This window comes from Spinacia oleracea, chromosome 6 (genome assembly GCF_020520425.1).
Source record: "Spinacia oleracea cultivar Varoflay chromosome 6, BTI_SOV_V1, whole genome shotgun sequence".
NCBI lineage: Eukaryota > Viridiplantae > Streptophyta > Magnoliopsida > Caryophyllales > Amaranthaceae > Spinacia > Spinacia oleracea.
In genome coordinates this window covers 116332150-116352377 of record NC_079492.1, presented here as the reverse complement: position 1 = coordinate 116352377, position 20228 = coordinate 116332150, and the positions used below count along the sequence as shown (strand labels likewise).

Genomic DNA, 20228 nt, shown 5'->3' with positions numbered 1-20228 from the left:
AAAAAAAAAAAAAAATATAGTTTGGCTTTTAGATCCCATCCACTCTGGTAGTAGTAAAGTGAACAAGTCTAACAAAGTCCTCTTTGTCTCTCCTAAAACAACTAAGGTAATTGTTTGTGTCGTGCAATCGTGCATGCAATTTTTCTTGAGGTTGAAATCTTTGTTTCTTCTTTTGTTGTAGATGGGGTTTTGATTTCTTGCTTAATTTTCAATTATAATATTAATCACATTCAACATTATTATTTATTTAATTTATTATTATTATTTATTAGTATAAAACTATAGTATAAGTATAAATTAATAACCCTTCTCGTTTGTTTGCAATTTGCATGCACACCACGCTTTCTCTCTCTTCTCTAGTTCGTCTCCCCTTACCCTCTTTGCTGTTGTTACTCATTTCTTTAATTCTCTCTCTCCTAAATTCATTAAAATTGTAGTCGGATCTTCATTTTTTCACTTGTTTTTGTAATTTAACGACCCAGATTCAGTCCAATCTCATCGAATTATTATTAAATTATATATAATTTTTGAATTGGGAGATTATGATTGCTCTACTTTGACTCTACTTGAATGTCACAGTGAAGGGTTACTCCGATTAAGACGGTAAAGTTGATTAATTTCTTCAATTCTTCTGTTTTTCACGTTGACATGGTTAATATTTGGATTATTAAGTAAGTGGGTTCAATTGATTTCATTTAATTCGGGTTTATGGGTTTTTGTATGCATGAGATTTAATGGTGCAGAGTGGTTCTTAATTTAAAGATTTAATCTTTACTATTGCAGATTGAATTGTTGTGGTTTTAGTGTTTTTGGGGTTTTTGAAACTTAAAATGGGGTCGAGAATTTGCATGAACACGTCTTGTGGGGCGAAGACTACAGTCCAATGGAAGAAAGCTTGGCAATTGAAATCTGGTGAAATTGCCGATCTGTGCTACAATTGCGGGTAATTCCATTTTTCTATCTTTCATTTTCTTTATTAATTGAATTACTGTCTCTTTTTTGCATTGATGTGTCTACTTTTGAAGCAATTCAATTCATGTCTTAGTGTGTTGATTACTTGATTTTGTGTTTGTGTCGAGTTCGTGTTGTGTTATTCCTTAGCAATTCAATTCATTTACATTCTGGATTATTTGGCTGCTGTCTTTTGTATTTTGCTTGTGAACAATTTGTGTTTTACTTTGTTCTCTTCAGAGAGATTTGAGTATAGCCTATTGGGAGTATGCGGCATTATTCGAATTCCGGATTGTGTCCTTAGCATTCAGGATGTATAGGTGATTGTAAGTGCTAAAACTGATAATTGGTGTGAAATTTGGATATTTGCTGTTGAGACTGTGCTGATTGAGGTTTATAGTTTTTCTAAAGTATTTTGGCAGTAGTACATTATGGAGTGGGAGTGACTTTATAAATGAGTGGAACTACAAAAAATATCACTTGATTGTGTTAAAGTAGTAATACTTTGGGGGAGAGAGTGTTGAAGGGGAGGAGCGAAAGAGGAAGACAAAATATGGTATGGAAAGTTTATTTCATATTTAGGTAAGAAAATCTCTTTCATACTTTAGAAGAAAAAAAAATTTGAGAGCTACATAATTGATTTCTTTCCTTTACAAGCCAGAATGATAAAGGAAAATAGGAAAGTATTTTCTTGGAAAATGATATTCCTCTCAACCAAACATAGCCTTTGTTGCTTTTCTTTTGCCCCCCTATAGAGGATTGGTAAAAATATAAGCAGAAAAGGGACATGTTCATTAAGGTAATTGCAATTTGCAATTTGGGCCTTTGTATGATCAATGATGTCATTAGTGTCTATTTGTTAAGATTCTTGGCCAATATCATTTCTGTTGGATGACAATTTCAAGTCCTCCCATTGTTTAGGCTCTCCAGGGTTGGATATATGTGGCTTCAGCCTATCCAAAAGTTTTAGTTTCTTTAGTTCCAAAATCCAAGTCATATTCACGTAAACTACCACCTATTTTAAATCTTATCTTCCTAATTTTATTTTATTTTCCTTTTTATCTTTGTGGATTTGCTGGTGAACTCAACTTCATAGGCCATGGTGTTAATTATGGCATATCTTAGGTTTTCAGGATAAACCTTGACTCGCTTTTATCTTGAGGTGCATAACATCATATGAAGTACAGTACTAAAATTTGATGCTGGACTCGCAATTCTGACTGCTATTACTTTGATGTGGTAGATCTGCCTATGAGAAACGTGTCTACTGTGATACATATCATGCAGAGGAAACTGGTTGGAGAGAATGTAGTTTGTGCAACAAGGTACTTTCTTATTATCTGGTTTCCCATAGTTTTTATTAGGTTTACTTGCTGCAACTTATTGATTTGACTGTGTTGTAAATTTGTAATTTCTTGCTACAGCGACTCCACTGTGGCTGCTGTGCTTCAGTACCACTAATTGACATTCAAGATTTTGGTGGTGTATGGTGTATTAGCTGTGCAAAAAGTGCTGTCTGTCATTCGGTAAGATCACTTGGATCCTAACTGAAGACTTAGATAGTCCACTGTGATTAAAGATGCAATGTTTTATACTAATGACCATCACCATCCAGGTATATCGTGCTCGGTAGAATAAGGCTCCGTTCTATTTGGCTTATTTTGTCTGAACTTATTTGAACTTAACTTATCTTATCTAAAGAAAACTTATTTTGTCTGAATAAAACTTATTTGTGGGTGAAAATGTATAAAAGAAATTCATTTTTTCTGAACTTATCTTATATGAACTTATCTGAACTTGTTTTGTCTGAAATAAGTCAAAATAAGTCGAACAAAACATAGCCTATGTACCGTTATTTCTGATGCGACTGGTACGTTGTTCTGGTAGATGAGTGCTTTCTGCATCTCAGTGATGTGCCTACGATGAAGTTAATTTGAAAAGGAATTTATCCTCGATTTGTAAAAGTATGTTGTTAAAACGTCTATGAAAAAGCACAACAGGATTCTACCTTGATGGTTCTCTCTAGATATTTGTCCAAGATTTTGCTGTCAGTAACCGGCCACAATGGTTATGCCTGTTTAATCATATGGAAACTAGCAGTTGAGTGCATGGGTTCTTGGACCGATGGTCAGATGCTGGTTTGCCATCCATATGTTCTGAAGTCTTTCCCCTTCCTTTAATAGCGAGTTGGGCGTCAGGCTCTTCTCACCTATCTATCACCAGTTGATTTTTGGGGTGTCATGTCACTGGAGTGAAATGTTTACTGTTCTTTTGACTTTTGGAATATAATGTATGATCTCAAAATGGCTTAGTAGTGACTTCACCTCATACTTATTGTGAAGTAGTAAATGATCGCTGTAATTTTGTAAACCAGATCATAGACACCGGTCAACTAGAAAGTAGAAACAACCTTTTTGTTAGTTTTCAGCTCTTACTATTTGTTAGCTCCAAATAGTTAATGAGGGGTTCACGTGCCTCTAAGTGGGGTTTATTACTTTATTACACGGGTTCCAATATACTAGATCTTGTAACATACTACCTCCGTTCCTTAATGTTCTTTACGCTTACTATTTGCACGGACTCCAATTCAATATTTAACCACTAACATATCCAATTCCGTATATGAAAAAATTATAAAAAATTGATATTCTGAAAATATATAACGAGACCAATCTAACAAGATCGTACATGATAACGTTTTGATGTATATAACAGTGGGAATTTACGGTTAAAGTTTTCATACTTTGGACACATATTCCAAGGCCTAAACTTTCAGGAGTGGAGGTAGTATATCAATGGTGATTTCGTTGGATTGTTTAAGAGTTTCATTTTTTTTTCCCGGTTTGGATAAGAAAAAGAGTTGCAGTATTAAATACTTGAGTATATTAAATTGAAGTTTTTTCTTTCTATGTTGTAATGCAGGTCAAGAGAGATGTTATATCTGGTGATGCTCAAAATTCAGGGAAGGTCAGTAATGCTGGTGATCTGCAGAACACTCCGCTAAGTAATAAGCTGGAAACGAATGTCATTAGTAATGGGAATCTTTTTAGTTTGGCAAACATCATCGAGCCTAATGTTTCTAGATTTTTGCCTCAGTCCCCCCCTGATCTTACTAATGGACCTTTTGGGCAAATCAAACCAGAGGCCAAAACCTCCTCAATTGGAGTTGCTGGCTTGGGTTTTTCAAAATTTTCTCACTCAATTAATGGGCCAACCCTTTGTGCTCCACCAAAAGAAGATAAACCAAACACAGGAGTCAAGGATGTGCAAGAATCACATATGCCATCACTGAATATAAGCTTGCGCTTGCCTTCAGAGACCTCAAGTTTTGGCCTTACTTTTTCTGGTGGGGTTGAAGAAGGAGAAAATAGTAGATCACCCCTCTTTCAGTCAGGGCAAAGGCCTCGCCAAATTTTGCCCAAGCCTCCAAAAACTAATACTGCTAAAGTTTCTGATGCAAGTAAAAGTTCATTTTCTCCTATGCGGGTGGCAAGACCTCCCGCTGAAGGGAGGCTTCGGAACCAATTGCTTCCGCGTTACTGGCCTAGAATCACTGACCAAGAGTTGCAGAAGCTATCTGGAGAGTATCCTTCATAATTTTGTTCTTCAATGTGTGTGCTCAAGTGTTTGTGGTCAATTGCATGCGTTTTCAAAATGATATGAGTTGTCGTTTTCTTTGCCTTTAGTCTCTTTTAGAATTTACAGTATAGTTTTAATCAATTTAGTATTCTTCTCTTTTGTGTATGTTTCTTACCTTAACCGCATTATCCTCTAGCTTGAAAACTACAATAGTACCACTCTTTGAGAAGATTCTAAGTGCTAGTGATGCTAGCCGAATTGGCCGCTTGGTCCTTCCAAAAGCTTGTGCTGAAGTAAGCTTCCTATCATATTCTGCATTTTTCAGCATGATCAGATTTATTAGCTGGCTTTAGTTACTGCAGAGAATTTCTTGGTTTAGAGTTCCTTTTTTATGCAGGCATATTTTCCTACCATTAATCAGTCCGAAGGTCTTCCCTTGAAAATTCAGGACATTAAGGGGAATGAGTGGACATTTCAGTTTAGATTTTGGCCTAACAATAATAGTAGGATGTATGTTTTGGAAGGTGTAACCCCTTGCATACAGTCAATGCAATTGCAAGCCGGCGATACTGGTATGTCTTGAGCTTATCTGTTGCTTGAATATCTATCACTTTGCTACATAGAATAGTTGCAAATCCTTGTGTGTTCAAATCTTCTCTACTAAATCAACCTTTTGAGTGATATACTTTGTGTTTCCCCTTGTTGGCACAGCATTTTTGCTGTAGCTTTCGAGCAAAAGCTGTTCAACAGTGCAGGATCTTCAGAAGATTTGTTAGATACTTCGTACATAGAAGGATTTTGAGTTGTATGGGGCATTCGTCCGTTTCAGTGAGTTTAACGGTTGTCTAGATGAATGGCTACCAGATGATCCTATTACTGACTGAAAGTGGCTAAATAACCTAATAAGAGTGGAAGAGCATTGGAGTAGTTGGAAAACCAGATTGAAGGTTTTGGCAAATCTAAGCTGAGGCGAAGTAGCTTTGAATTTGCTGGATAGTTCTAAAATTAAGTAGCTGAAAACAAGTTGTTAGATGAGAATTGAAGCTTTACTGTAATTCTAGGAAGCGTTTCTGTCACACAGCCGTGTTCATTAAAACCATACTTTGTGCCTTTATACCTGTTGTTAATTTGTTATTCTATTTCATAGATTTCCATTCTAATTATCAAGAATGGTTTAAAATAATCCAAATCGCTTGTGTGTAGCATTCCATGTTGATTCTCTAAGATCAATCAAAAAAGGGGAGAGAAACACGAATTATTGAACTGCAGAAATTTCTAGGCTTTGCTTTCCCATTTCACTATTTATTACCCCCTCTGTTTCCAACCTTTTTTCATGTTACCCCTCCTAAACTACACTCCTGGTACTGCTTCTTTATTGACCCTCTCTAGTCTAGTGGTCCCTGTCATTTCTTCCTAGATCCAGTAGACCAGTGTTGTCCTTTGATGATCAGATTTTTTCTTAAGCTGAGGATTAGCGAACAAAATATCCAAAGTAGGCAATACTTAGTTGGATATCAATCCTCAACCAACTGGTTATCTTATTACTCCCTCCATTTGAATAAGTTCTAACTTTTTCTTTTTCACGATCGACACTCCCGTACTTCTTTTTCACCTTTGACTATTAATTTGAATTCCGTATTAATAAAAATTATAAAATGTCAATCTTTTAGGAATACAGTGTGACAAATACAACAAGATTCCACACGACAAATGGTCTTTTTATGTACTACTGTATTAATAAAAAAAATATGGTTAATTGTCGAGTTTTGAACTTGAAAATTCAAGTGTTCAAGTTATTAAGAATGGAGGGAGTATGATTTATACAGTTACACCTCGTTCCCATCTTAGCCTTTTTTCTTAACAATTTTGACACACTTTTAGCTTTCTGTGCTGGCCCAAAAACTTGAAGTTACTATGTTCTTTGTGAATGACTGGGTATTTATGGATTGCTATGGAACTTTGGCTATTCAATTTCCTTTTTCGTTGTGTCTAGTCTTGTTTCAAATATGCATCATACATTCTTACTCTAATTATCATTTCTTCTCTATAGTTACATTTAGTCGGATAGATCCTGGAGGCAAACTTGTTATTGGATTTCGTAAGGCTTCATATACTCATGAAATGCAGGTATTTCCGTCTGAATCCTGTCACTTTTTGTCCACATAGTTGTAATCATGGTTTTAGCTCATATCTTGTTCAAATACCAGGATCCCCAAACACCATCAGCAAACCCTAATGGTGCTGCTTATGGAGAAAGCTGCTACCCTGATGTGCCTGATAACCTGCCTGCTAGAAATGATAATTTTGGTCCACAGTCGATGGGAGGTGCCAAAGATAATCAACCAAGTGTTTTGCCTGAACAGTCAAATTTGGTGAATGGGAACACTGTTTGGGGCAAGAGTGAGAAGCTGAAGAGCATGGTGAAAGATGATGTGTTGGAGCAACCTAAACCATCATCCGACAAGAAGAGAATGCGAAACATTGGTTCTAAAAGCAAGAGGTTTCTACTACATAATGAGGATGCTATGGAGCTTAGACTTACATGGGAAGAGGCACAGGACATGCTTCGTCCACCACCAAGTGTCAACCCAAGCATCATCATGGTTGAGGATTTTGAATTTGAAGAATATAGTGTAAGTAAATATGAGTATATTATGTTATTTTAACTTCTAGGAAAAATATTTCTCATCATATTCAGTATACTAGCATGTCAGAAATTCTTGTCCTCTTCTGAACCCTCTCACACTCCTCTTGTTTACTTTGTGAAATATTTAGCATGCTAATTTGCTGGTATCATCTTAATCTTATTAAAAATCCAGTATATGCCAATAATGCCATTCATTGTATTTACTTTGTTGGCCATTTTTCTTTTCTTTTTTCAGAAGTTGGGGGGTGGGCGGGACTCAACCCTGTATTATCAGATCATGCACAATGTGTCCGTATTCCTATATCTAACACCATGAACTCCTACTTCTGTAATTTAGAAAAATATCGGACATACCTCTATCTTTGTCTTGTACTCGCCTATTCTGTAGCTAAGAGGTACAAGGTCCCAAAAGTAAGCATGAGGCCATTATGCATTACCTGACAGTACAGGAATACATGCTATTTTAAAAATCGAGTAGAAGGTGCATGATTGTGATTATCATTATTTTTTTGTGACTTAGGATCCCCCTGTCTTTGGAAAGAAGACATTCTTTACCACTCGACTTTCTGGGTAAGTATTGTTCTGATATTTTTTATACTTCCTGCTCTTTAATATATGTGTCAATAGTTTCTTTCTAATGTTCATTTGTTAAGTTGTAATGCTGCTTTCTTGAATGCTCTTCAATATGTTTTTTTGCTCTTAAGACTGAAATGTCAAATTCTGGGACCTGGTTTGCTTTGTGTTAGTCATGAACATCAATGTTTTTTGTTTTGTTTTTGCTTATGTCATAGAATTCTGAAGTCTAAAATTCATTTTCCTTGTTTTTTATGATATTTCCTGAGATTAGCTTCTGCTGTTAATTTAAAGTCTATTAAGCTAAAAAAGATGCTTCATGATTTGAATTTATATGGCATGTGATATTGTTCATACTTGAAACTTGTTGAAGATGCACAATCTCTTAAGCGCAGAATGACAAACTTTTTACTTATTCAGGGGGCAAGACCAATGGGCTCAGTGTGATAATTGTTCAAAGTGGAGGAAATTGCCAACAGAGGCTCTCCTGCCGTCAAAATGGACATGTTCAGAGAATTTCCAGGACTCTGCCAGGTTTACATTGTGCTCAGTATAAAAGTAGATTTGATTGGATACTGTTGAGATGGTCTGTTTACTCTCATTCCTATTTTCCTTTTAGGTCTTCATGCTCTTCACCGGAGGTGATGATTCCAAAAGAACTTGATAATGTTATTAGAGGAAGCAAAGGTTTGTCAGAAGCATTTCTCTCTATGGATTACTCCACATTGCACCTTGTTTTGCTTTTTTAGTCATTATTTACTACCCTGTCTAAAGATCCTTCGGGGGATTATAATATTCAAATAATTGCAAAGATATTTGCTAAAGAATCCTGTGGGGCATGCATCATATACATGGACAAATTCAGACACACATGCATGCTAATAATGAGAGGAGCAGGAAGAGAAGGATTTGCATGGCTTACCTAGGTCTATTATCTTGCATGGATCGCAAGGTAATCTTTTTAGATATTCATTGTTAAGTCAGCCATTTGATATTTTTTGGTTGACTTCCCTTATAGATTTTTTAGGGATATATTTTCAGGGTGCCGTAATGGTGGTGGCATTAGAATATGAAATTGGGGAAGGGAGTGTGATAGGAAAGTGGAGGAAGGAAGGGGTGAGGAGACAATGAGTGGCTCATCAAGCTCACTGACAGGCTGACACCCCCTAACTGACAAACCTCTGCAAGTATTGTCCTTTACGTTGGTGGCAGCAACTTTGGCAAGAAGGTTTAATTGTTGAGGGGTTTAGTGATCCATAAATAAATTCAAAAAAGGGCTGTTTGTACTCAGTATTCTTGTTTGAATTTATTTGCATCTGCCTCCATGAACCTCACTTCAACTTCTCGTTCCCATTTATCCTGTTTCTTTTCTTCTCTCTTGATCGTTCTTTCTTTCGTTAGATGATCCTCTTCTTCATATTGCAAATGCAGTTTTGCTTAAATTACATATTTTGTATGGCATACTGAGGTAATAATGTGAGCCTGAAATCGTGGATGAAGTTGAACTATGCTATTCAGTAAGACACAGGACAATAGTCACTTGTAAGTTTGTAGTGCACATGGAGATTTCAAAGACTCTGGACTGATGAAACTACGGAGAGCTGTATTTTGCTTTAACACTACCCTGAAGTGCTTTTCCATGGGACTGTTACTGTCTTGACTCTTGTGCATCATTCAATATTTTTCTTTATTGCTCCATAATCTCATGCTTATAGAGCTCTTGTATTGCAGTGTCAGGTCAACTGATTGACTAGTGTGAAACTTGACTTTTCCTTTTTCAGATTCCAAGAAGCGAAAAGGTGCAGAAAGCCTTGAGCAAAGAGGTGAGCCTTCTGGCCTAGATGCTCTGGCTACGGCTGCCCTAGGGGACAATGAAGAGCCATCTGCTGGAGCCACTACGAAGCATCCTAGACACCGTCCTGGATGTACTTGCATTGTGTGCATTCAACCCCCAAGTGGAAAAGGCAAGCATAAACCATCATGTGTATGCAACGTGTGCTTGACAGTGAAACGTCGGTTTAAAACATTAATGATGCGCAAGAAGAAGCGCCAATGTGAAAGAGAAGCTGAAATTGCACAACAAAAAAGCAATGAGCAGCAAATGAAAGGACCCCAACTCCTAAAGAAAGCTTCTGGAAATGACGTAATGTCGAGTAAAAATCATTTGGAAAAAGTTCAAGCTGAAGAAGGAGAGAGCAGTAGCAAGGGTCACATAGATTTGAATTGCCACCCCATCCGTGAAGAAGATGCAACAGCAGTAGATGCTCAATCAAGCATAGGCATTATGGCTCTCGCTCAAGCAGCTACGACTACTCCTTTAGATATGTACATGAAGCCAAATGGGCTTTCAGATCTTCTAAGAAAGCAGCCAATGGAAACTGATTCTTGTTTGCTGCAAAAAGCCTGCGATTATGCTGATAAATGTTTGTTAAATAAGGAGGAAGGCCATGTATCAGTGGTGAAGGAGCAGGAACAATGCAAGGCTGATGGAGATGGCTCTTCCAAGAAGCCTGCTTTAGATTAGCAGAGCGACCTCATCCTTAGTCAACATTTGGTATGTAAATCCCCATCGGCTTTTGGTTCTTACGAAGCAGTGTACACATGTAACTTTTTAGATGCTTCTTTTCTTCAACAACATCAACACTTTACAATTACATCGATAGATAGTCAAGTTATTGCAATAGAGTCTTTTCTTTTTTGGTTTTTGTTGGAAGAGAGTTGGACATTTATTTACTTGAGAGAGTCAAACTGCAAGTTTTATGAGCCAACTTTGACCTCTCTCTGTAGTATGTGCCATTCTGTGTTCCAAACAGTGTATTATACAGGGATATTGATGCAGACGAAGCATCTCAATTGTAAGAAAAGCACTAAATAAATTTTATTCACTATATTTAGTTTATTAGGATTTGTGTTTGTAATTAATCAAAGTTTATAATTTTCATTATGTTTTTTGTTTTTTTTTTTTTTTTAGAATCTGGTTAGTTGTAGATTTTAGTCGTTTGGACCTCGGGTTTATTTTCCTTTTTGAGATGAGAGAGTTTATCATTTCCTAATCCTAACACTTATAAAGCCTCAAGCATTATTTACTATTCACGCAATAGTGGTTTTACTATTATGTCCTTATTTTGTGCTTTGTTTTCGTTTTTGTCTTATTCTTAATAATAGTGCATGGACTATAACGCCCTTAAGTCATTTTTACATTGTCGTGCATCTCCTTTGCTTCTCCCTTATCCTTGATTAATTTCTTTGCGTGAATCTCTGTCTGGGATTTTCCTCCCCCTCCATCACTCCATGAGAGCTCTCATCTATCCTTCGTCCGCTTGACTTTCATCTCCCCATGTTCTCCGATCATCGTCAAAACGTCGTCGGCAACCTGGTTCTCGCATTTGGTACTCTTTATTTTTCTCTTCCCCTTTTTGTTTCGCAGCGCTCTGTATCATAGGAGGATTGACTTTTCTTTTTTTGGGTTTAATGGCTTTTCTTTTTTTGGGTTTAATGGCTTTTCTTTTTCTGGGTTTAATTTGATGGTTAATTGCATCTAAACTGTGTCTTCAACATCCTTCTAAGTTAGGGTTTGATTTTGAAAATTTGATTACAAGCATTTATTATTCATCTCCTTCCGTTGATTGTATCTATGTTCATTTTTCGTGGGATTTTTTTGCAGAAAATATCACAAAATCGATTTGATTTTAGGTTGGGGCTTGAAAATTTCCGGCGACAATCCGACATGGCAGTGACTGACAATGGAAGCGCAATAGTTAGATTCTTCCTCTTCTTAGACGTAAGTCTAATCTTTTGAAAAACTTCATAATAATATTTTCCTATATTTGGATTTTGGGTTGAATAATAGATTTTGTAAGTTGGAGTTTTTCGTTTATTTTTACATTTACATCTATATTTTGTGGAATATAAATGTAAATGTATCTGGGCAATGGTTTTTCGTAAAGGGTTTTGTGAAATCAAAAGGCTTTATGGATTTGGATTGAATTGGGGTTTATGGATTTGGATTGAATTGGGGTTTTATGAATTTTGGGTGAATGCAGCATAAAACTTTAATTTCCATTTTGAAGACTCCACCTGCTTTTGTTCTTTTTCTGAAGGCTGCAGGTATATCTCTATTTTGAATTATAGTTCAATTATAAATTGATAGGTAATAAAATGTGATGGTATTCAAAAAGTTATGAGCACTATTTTATATTGCACTTGTATTGCGAAGTATGTAGTAGGAGTTATTATGAAACAACAAAGTTTGGTTAATAACGCTACACAGAGCGAAGCCAGGAGTTAACAATAGTTGGGGTTAAAATATTCTTAAATTCGTGTGCAATATGAATCGGTTTATTACATCGATTTGCTTACTTTGCTTTTGGTTGTTGTGAATTTGGCAGGGTGATACAAAGGGTCTTCTAAGGGGGGTGAAGCCTCGGGCAAAAGAGATTCAATGGGTGGTGAACCACCTCAGGTGGTGCTCACTCCAGGTTCTATAATGTGAACATTTGATGTAGTTTGGAATCTTGCAAGCTAACAGATTTTCTCTCTTTGGAATTTGACAGCTTGCTCATCAAGGTTCTTTAATTCAAGTCATGAGCTTTGGAAACTCACCGGTAATTTGTGTTTTCAAATACATGTTCTTTAGGTTGTGATTATACCTGTATTGTGTGATTTTTTTTGTTTATTTTTCACTATAGTAGATATCAAATATGGATGACATTTTTCTCTCTCTCCCACCTTTCCTCGCGTGTCAGTGATTTAAAATATAATGCAGTGAAACTTTAGTTTGAGTATTTTCCTTTCTTGTGTAATCGTGAATGTGATCTTAAAATGGTTTGCGGTTGAGGTTTTTTCTTTTAGATTATGCTTTGTGAACCATATATGGATTTTGGTAAATGCAGGATAAAAGTTTTACTTTCATTTTGTAGATTGCTCCTGCTTCTGTTCTTCTTCTGAAGGCTGCAGGTATATCTCTATTTTGAATGATAGTTCAATTATAAATTGATAGGTAATAAAAATTGTGATGGTATTCCAAAGTTATGTGCGCTATTGTATATTGCACTTGTATTGTGAAGTATGTAGTAGGAATTATTGTGGAACAACAAAATTTGGTTAATAACGCTACATGTAGCGAAGCCAAGAGTTAACAATAGTTGGGGTTAAAATGTTCTTAAATTCGTGTGCAATATGAATCGGTTTTTACATTACATTATACGTTGCCCCTAAAGTTCCAACCCGAGTGATGAAGTAAAGGGAATATAGGGAGTATTGAAACCATTTCCGGACTTCCACGACTAGGCCTATACCATTACACCACAAGGCGTGGAATTAGAATTAATAGGATTTTGAATTCATGCATTGTTCAGTTAATTGTTACTGGGGTAGTTCAGTTCTAAGAACGAGTTTACAATTCTTACACTTGGGTATACAGTTTAAGGAATACTATTTTAGGCTTTCTAGCAAGTCTCTGGTTTGACTTAAAGATGGTGACTATTTCCTGTGATTTTTTGGTTTTCTAGCCTATTGAAGGGGAGATGTCGAAGAGCATACTGAAACATATTTCAATATTTATTAAAGGAATAGGTGAGAGTCGTGAAACAACATTTGGAGATATGTGGACTTGATTTGAGCTTCCTTACTCTTCGATCATCGCATTTCAATAGAAATTTCATAATATTGCTTGGTCTTGAACTTGCTCACCGATATTCACTATCGTGTTTAATAAGAATGACATCCTATTTCGTAGTTCACAGGGTTGCTTTAGTTGGGGTTAGGGTTGGCCGAAATATTACATAGTTAGTCAAGATCCATTTATCATGTTCAACAAGAATGCTCTGGTTGGCATAACTTTATTTTACTTTGACCCACCAAAAAATCATTCCTATTACTCAACCAATTATTCACAAAGAAATCCCAAATTTGTGGGTGTTCCATCCACACTCTTTGCATCTAAATGGAAATGGACCCTTCACAATATCATTATTAAGTGAGATCAATAAAGGTGAATGATCAGAATGAGTACGAGGAAGATGGTGTACCTTGGTATGGGGGAAAACTTGCATCCATGGGGAATTCACCATCGCACGATCAAGTCTCTCCCTTATTAAGTGTAGTCCCTACCTTGAGTTAGTCCAAGTGTAGGGGCACCCGTTGTAACCCACATCCACTAGCCCCGCTGCATCTGTGAAATTGTTCAAGTCTTGGCATTGGCCCGCTCTGAACGGACGTCCTCCCATTTTCTCTGCCTGAGAAGTGACCTCATTCATATCTCCAACCACCAACCATGGAGTCTCCGACGGAGGTAGGTTATCCTTCACCTCCCTCCAAAATTGGTGTCTTGGACCCGGAGAACTTGGCGCATGCATACCCGTCACCAGAACTTCGGTTTGATATTTTTAAAATGAAACAAAACGTGAAATTGATTAACATCAGCCATGAAGAGAATCAAATACACAGTTTTCTTCCAAAATAACCATATTCCACTTGTCTTTCCACTGGAGAAACCACCTTATAACCATTAAACCGGAGCTCCCTCGTAACTTCCCTTGCTCGGTGATCATCACTCTTTGTCTCCAACATTATGAGAATCGACGGGTGCTGATCATCAATTATCGCCCATGCATGAGGAATGAAGTCATCCCTCGATGCCCCCCTTACATTCTAAACACAAATCTTCATATTTAGACTTGGAAGAGGACGCTCCATCTAAACACTAGATACCTCCCCCGATCCCGGTACCGGAGGCCGAAAGTAATCCTCTCAATCCCGCCAATGTTCCGATACTTCCATCATTCCAACGTCCTCCAATCGAATCGGAGTTACGTATGTGAATATCCTTATTTGGTCCAGCAAATGTTGGTAATATCTTCGCTGCACTTGCACCCCTACTACTTCCTTCTGAGTTACGTAAGTTACTGTATGGCGAAATTGTTAGGTTTTGATACATATGACAATTCATAAATCATGCGGAAAAACCATAAAGCCAGGAAAACATATTATTTACACATAATCATTTAGCATAGTTTAGATGCATACACTTTGTTGCGTGCCTTCCCTAGCTGCGCCCGAACCGAACAAGAACAAGTCTTTAGGACTCCAAGTGTCGTCCCTCCGTAGATAGTCCACAGCACGTCCGGATCCGCCTTAAGCTTGACCAACTAGGATCGCCCTTAAGGTACTTAGAATTTTCGGTTAATGTAGGAAATTATATGACTGAATTTTTGCTCTCAAAAATCACTTTGAATACTTAAAATCGTGTGTACAAATAATGACCCTAGGCCCTTATTTATAGAGGTATGGAAAAGGAATTGGAATCCTATTAGGATACGAATTAATTAAACTAGAATCCTAATAGAATTCTTATTTAATTAATTCATCCTTTTAGGAATTTAATCATATGTCGAAACCTGATAGCTTTAGGATTCGTATAGCACACAAACACACACACGCACGCACAGCAGCCCACGAGGGGCGCCATGCGCGCGCAGCCCGCGAGCTCGCAGCCCATTCCCACGAGGCCCACACGCTGCCGCAGCCTTGGCGCGCGCTGGGCCTGCCTTGCGGTGGGCCTGGCGCAGCCTTGGCTGGTGCGTTGTGGCGCGCTGGCTTGCTGGGCGATGGCCCGGCTTCGTGTTGGGCCTTCGTCTGGCAGGCCTCGTCCGATGCTAATTCGTACGATACGCTTCCGATTAATTTCCCGATTCCGGAATTCATTTCCGATACGAACAACATTTAATATTTCCGATTCCGGAATTAATTTCCGTTTCGAACAAATATTTAATATTTCCGTTTCCGGAATTATTTTCCGATTCCGATAATATTTCCGATTCTGACAATATTTCCGTTTCCGGCAATATTTCTGATTCCGGCAATATTTCCATTTCCGATAATATTTTCCGATACGTACCATGTTTCCGTTTCCGGCAACATCTACGACTTGGATAATATTTATATTTCCGATACGATCCATATTTCCGTTTCCGGCAATATCATCGTTTCCGGAGTATTCATTTCTTGCCTGCGACGATCTCAGCTCCCACTGAAACCAAGATCCGTCGATTCCGAATATCCATAGATGGAGTATTTAATGCCATTAAATACTTGATCCGTTTACGTACTATTTGTGTGACCCTACGGGTTCAGTCAAGAGTAAGCTGTGGATTAATATCATTAATTCCACTTGAACTGAAGCGGCCTCTAGCTAGGCATTCAGCTCACTTGATCTCACTGAATTATTAACTTGTTAATTAATACTGAACCGCACTTATTAGACTTAACATAGAATGCATACTTGGACCAAGGGCATTATTTCCTTCAGTCTCCCACTTGTCCTTAGGGACAAGTGTGCATTTCCTAATTCCTTTGTCGCTCGATGCTTGCTCTTGAACATAAGGTAAGAGTTGTCATCCTTATTATGTCCAGAGGTGTTCCTCGGTTTCAGAGTTCAACTGATCAAATAAACAGATAATCATAGCCTATGATTCATCCGAGCACGGCCATGCATTTCACAGTTTCTAGCTCTCCGAGTGGCCTTGTACAACTTTTAAGCATCTCATCCCGATTTATGGGAGGACAATCCCAATCTTGCGATCTTGAGATTAGACTTCGTTTGATAGGTGATTACCTGAGCGTTGCCTTTATAGCCTCCTTTTACGGTGCGACGGTTGGTCAACGTCAAAGCAACCAGTTCTCAAACAAGTAATCTCAAATCACTCAGGTATTGAGGATTTAGTGTCTAATAATTTTAATGAAATTTACTTATGACAGATTTTCATCTCTTACAGTAAAGTTTCATAGGTCTTGTCCGATACTAGTCTTCCCAAAGTAAGTATCTATGCAAATGATTATGACATTGCCATGTCCACATAGTTCAAGAAACAGAACTACTAGTCATCTTGCATTCTAATCGTCTAACGTTTTCTATGCGTCCAATTTTATAGAAAACTCCGACTAGGGACCATTTTCAACCTTTGACATTCAAGTGCACTTGATAGACATTTCTTAGTCACAGGACTGGTCCTGACAGTCTATCTTGAATATATCGTCAAATTGAAGGGACTCATCATTTAATAAACCACAAATTAAATGGAAAAATGAATTCTTTTCATTTATTGTGAATGATTAACCAATAATGTTTTACAAAGATTTAAACTCTAAAACTTTAAAACATTAAACAGGGATATCAAAGCCATTCTCCAATATGCTTGATTCCCATAGCTGCAGTGTGCGAGTTGTGCTTCGCCTACGGCAGAGGTTTAGTCAATGGATCTGATATGTTGTCATCAGTTCCAATCTTGTTTATCTCGACTTCTTTTCTTTCAACGAACTCTCGTAGAAGGTGAAATCTACGAAGTACATGCTTGACTCTCTGGTGGTGTCTAGGCTCCTTTGCCTGTGCAATAGCTCCGTTATTATCACAATACAGGGCTATTGGTCCTTTAATGGAGGGGACTACACCAAGTTCACCTATGAACTTCCTTAGCCATATAGCTTCCTTTGCTGCTTCATGTGCAGCAATGTACTCCGCTTCAGTTGTAGAATCCGCAATGGTGCTTTGCTTAGCACTTTTCTAGCTTACTGCACCTCCGTTGAGGCAGAAGACAAACCCAGACTGTGATCTGAAATCATCTTTGTCGGTTTGGAAACTTGCGTCCGTATAGCCTTTAACAATTAATTCATCATCTCCACCATAGACCAGGAAGTCATCTTTGTGCCTTTTCAGGTACTTCAGAATATTCTTGGCAGCAGTCCAATGCGCCTCTCCTGGGTCTGACTGGTATCTGCTCGTAGCACTGAGTGCGTACGCAACATCCGGGCGTGTACATATCATAGCATACATTATTGAACCAATCAATGATGCATATGGAATCCCATTCATTCGTCTACGCTCATCAAGTGTTTTTGGGCACTGAGTCTTGCTTAGAGTTATTCCATGAGACATGGGTAGGTAGCCTCGCTTGGAGTCTGCCATCTTGAACCTATCAATCACCTTATTGATATAAGTGCTTTGACTAAGTCCAATCATCCTTTTAGATCTATCTCTGTAAATCTTGATGCCCAATATGTACTGTGCTTCTCCTAGATCTTTCATCGAAAAACATTTCCCAAGCCAAATCTTGACAGAGTTCAACATAGGAATGTCATTTCCGATAAGTAATATGTCGTCGACATATAATACTAGGAAAGCAATTTTGCTCCCACTGACCTTCTTGTATACACAAGATTCGTCTGCGTTCTTGATGAAACCAAAGTCACTGACTGCTTCATCAAAACGTATATTCCAGCTCCTGGATGCCTGCTTCAATCCGTAGATTGACTTCTTTAGCTTGCATACCTTTTTAGCATTCTTTGGATCCTCAAAACCTTCAGGCTGTGTCATAAACACAGTTTCTGTTAAAACGCCGTTTAAGAAAGCAGTTTTGACATCCATCTGCCATATTTCGTAATCGTAATATGCAGCGATTGCTAACATTATCCGAATAGACTTTAGCATTGCAACCGGTGAAAAGGTTTCATCGTAATCCACACCGTGGACTTGCCTGTAACCTTTTGCAACCAATCTAGCTTTGAAAACTTCAAGTTTCCCATCCTTGTCCTTTTTCAGTTTGAAAACCCATTTGCTTCCAATGGCTTGGTAGCCATCTGGCAAATCGACCAAATCCCATACTTGGTTTTCAGACACGGAGTCTAATTCAGATTGCATGGCTTCTTACCATTGCTTGGAGCTAGGGCTCGTCATAGCTTGTTTGTAAGTCGCAGGTTCATCACTTTCAAGTAATAGAACGCCATAGCTCTCGTTCGTCAAAATACCTAAGTACCTTTCCGGTTGAGATCTATATCTTTGCGATCTACGCGGGGTAACATTTCTAGATTGACCATGATTCTCACCAGATTCTTCTAAAGATCTCTGAGTTTCATCCTGAATGTCATCTTGAGCATTCTCTAGAGTTTGTTGTTCGACTCGAATTTCTTCGAGGTCTACTTTTCTCCCACTTGTCATTTTGGAAATGTGATCTTTCTCCAAAAAGACACCATCTCGAGCAACAAACACCTTGTTCTCAGAACACCTTGTTCTCAGATGTATTGTAGAAGTAATACCCCTTTGTTTCCTTTGGATAGCCCACAAGGATACATTTGTCAGATTTTGGATGAAGTTTGTCTGAAATTAATCGTTTGACGTATACTTCACATCCCCAAATCTTAAGAAAAGACACATTTGGAGGCTTTCCAAACCATAATTCATATGGAGTCTTTTCGACAGCTTTAGACGGAGCTCTATTTATAGTGAGTGCAGTTGTATTTAGTGCATGTCCCCAAAATTCTAATGGAAGTTTGGCCTGACCCATCATTGACCTGACCATGTCTAGCAAGGTTCTGTTCCTCCGTTCCGACACACCGTTCCATTGTGGTGTTCCAGGAGGAGTCAATTCTGATAGAATTCCACATTCTTTCAGATGGTCATCAAATTCATAGCTCAGATATTCACCGCCTCTATCAGACCGCAGTGCCTTAATCTTCTTGCCTAATTGATTCTCTACTTCACTCTGAAATTCCTTGAATTTGTCAAAGGATTCAGACTTATGCTTCATTAGGTAGACATAACCATATCTACTGAAGTCATCGGTGAAAGTGAGCTGAAACCACCTCTAGCATTTGTACTCATTGGTCCACATACATCTGTATGGATTAAACCCAATAGTTCATTTGCTCTTTCTCCAACTTTAGAGAAAGGTTGCTTTGTCATTTTGCCAAGTAAACATGATTTGCATTTACCATATTCCTCTAAGTCAAATGGTTCTAGAATTCTTTCCTTTTGAAGTCTTTCTAAGCGTTTCAAGTTTATATGGCCTAATCGACAATGCCACAGATAGGTGAGATCTGAATCATCCTTTTTGGCCTTTTTGGTATTCATGTTATATACTTGTTTGTCGTGATCTAATAAATAAAGTCCATTGACTAATCTAGCAGATCCATAAAACATCTCTTTAAAATAAAACGAACAACTATTGTCTTTTATTAAAAAGGAAAATCCCTTAGCATCTAAGCAAGAAACAGAAATGATGTTTTTAGTAAGACTTGGAACATGGAAACACTCTTCCAGTTCCAAAACTAGCCCGGAGGGCAACGACAAATAATAAGTTCCTACAGCTAATGCAGCAATCCGTGCTCCATTTCCCACTCGTAGGTCGACTTCTCCCTTGCTTAACTTTCTACTTCTTCTTAGTCCCTGTGGATTGGAACATAAGTGTGAGCCACAACCTGTATCTAATACCCAAGAAGTTGAATTAGCAAGTATACAGTCTATAACGAAAATACCTGAAGATGGAACGACTGTTCCGTTCTTCTGATCTTCCTTTAGCTGCAAGCAATCTCTCTTCCAATGCCCCTTCTTCTTGCAGTAGAAGCATTCGGATTTAGAAGTGGGTTGACTGACCTTCCTCTTTACAGATTTGGCGCCAGTTTGCTTAGTTGGGCTGGCCTTGTTGCC

General features: G+C 37.9%; 1 protein-coding gene across 1 annotated transcript; it reads left to right on the top strand.

Annotated features, from left to right (window-relative positions):
* Positions 1-260: 260 nt before the first annotated feature.
* On the top strand, positions 261-10723 carry LOC110797391 (B3 domain-containing transcription repressor VAL1). The gene is made up of 13 exons (XM_022002504.2): positions 261-603; positions 784-943; positions 2195-2276; positions 2376-2477; positions 3874-4535; positions 4727-4823; positions 4928-5102; positions 6581-6657; positions 6738-7163; positions 7698-7747; positions 8171-8284; positions 8370-8437; positions 9532-10723. Exons 2-13 carry the CDS (start codon positions 831-833, stop codon positions 10272-10274), a joined length of 2709 nt encoding a protein of 902 aa, XP_021858196.1. The 5' UTR covers positions 261-603; positions 784-830; the 3' UTR covers positions 10275-10723.
* The last annotated feature ends 9505 nt before the right edge of the window (positions 10724-20228 follow it).

Bases quoted from the DNA above. Each gene is read 5' to 3' on its own strand.
- LOC110797391 (XM_022002504.2), top strand. From the start codon at position 831: ATGGGGTCGAGAATTTGCATGAACACGTCTTGTGGGGCGAAGACTACA. The intron at 6,658-6,737 runs GTATTTCCGTCT...TTCAAATACCAG, and splicing joins CATATACTCATGAAATGCAG to GATCCCCAAACACCATCAGC. The intron at 8,438-9,531 runs GTTTGTCAGAAG...TTCCTTTTTCAG, and splicing joins TGTTATTAGAGGAAGCAAAG to ATTCCAAGAAGCGAAAAGGT.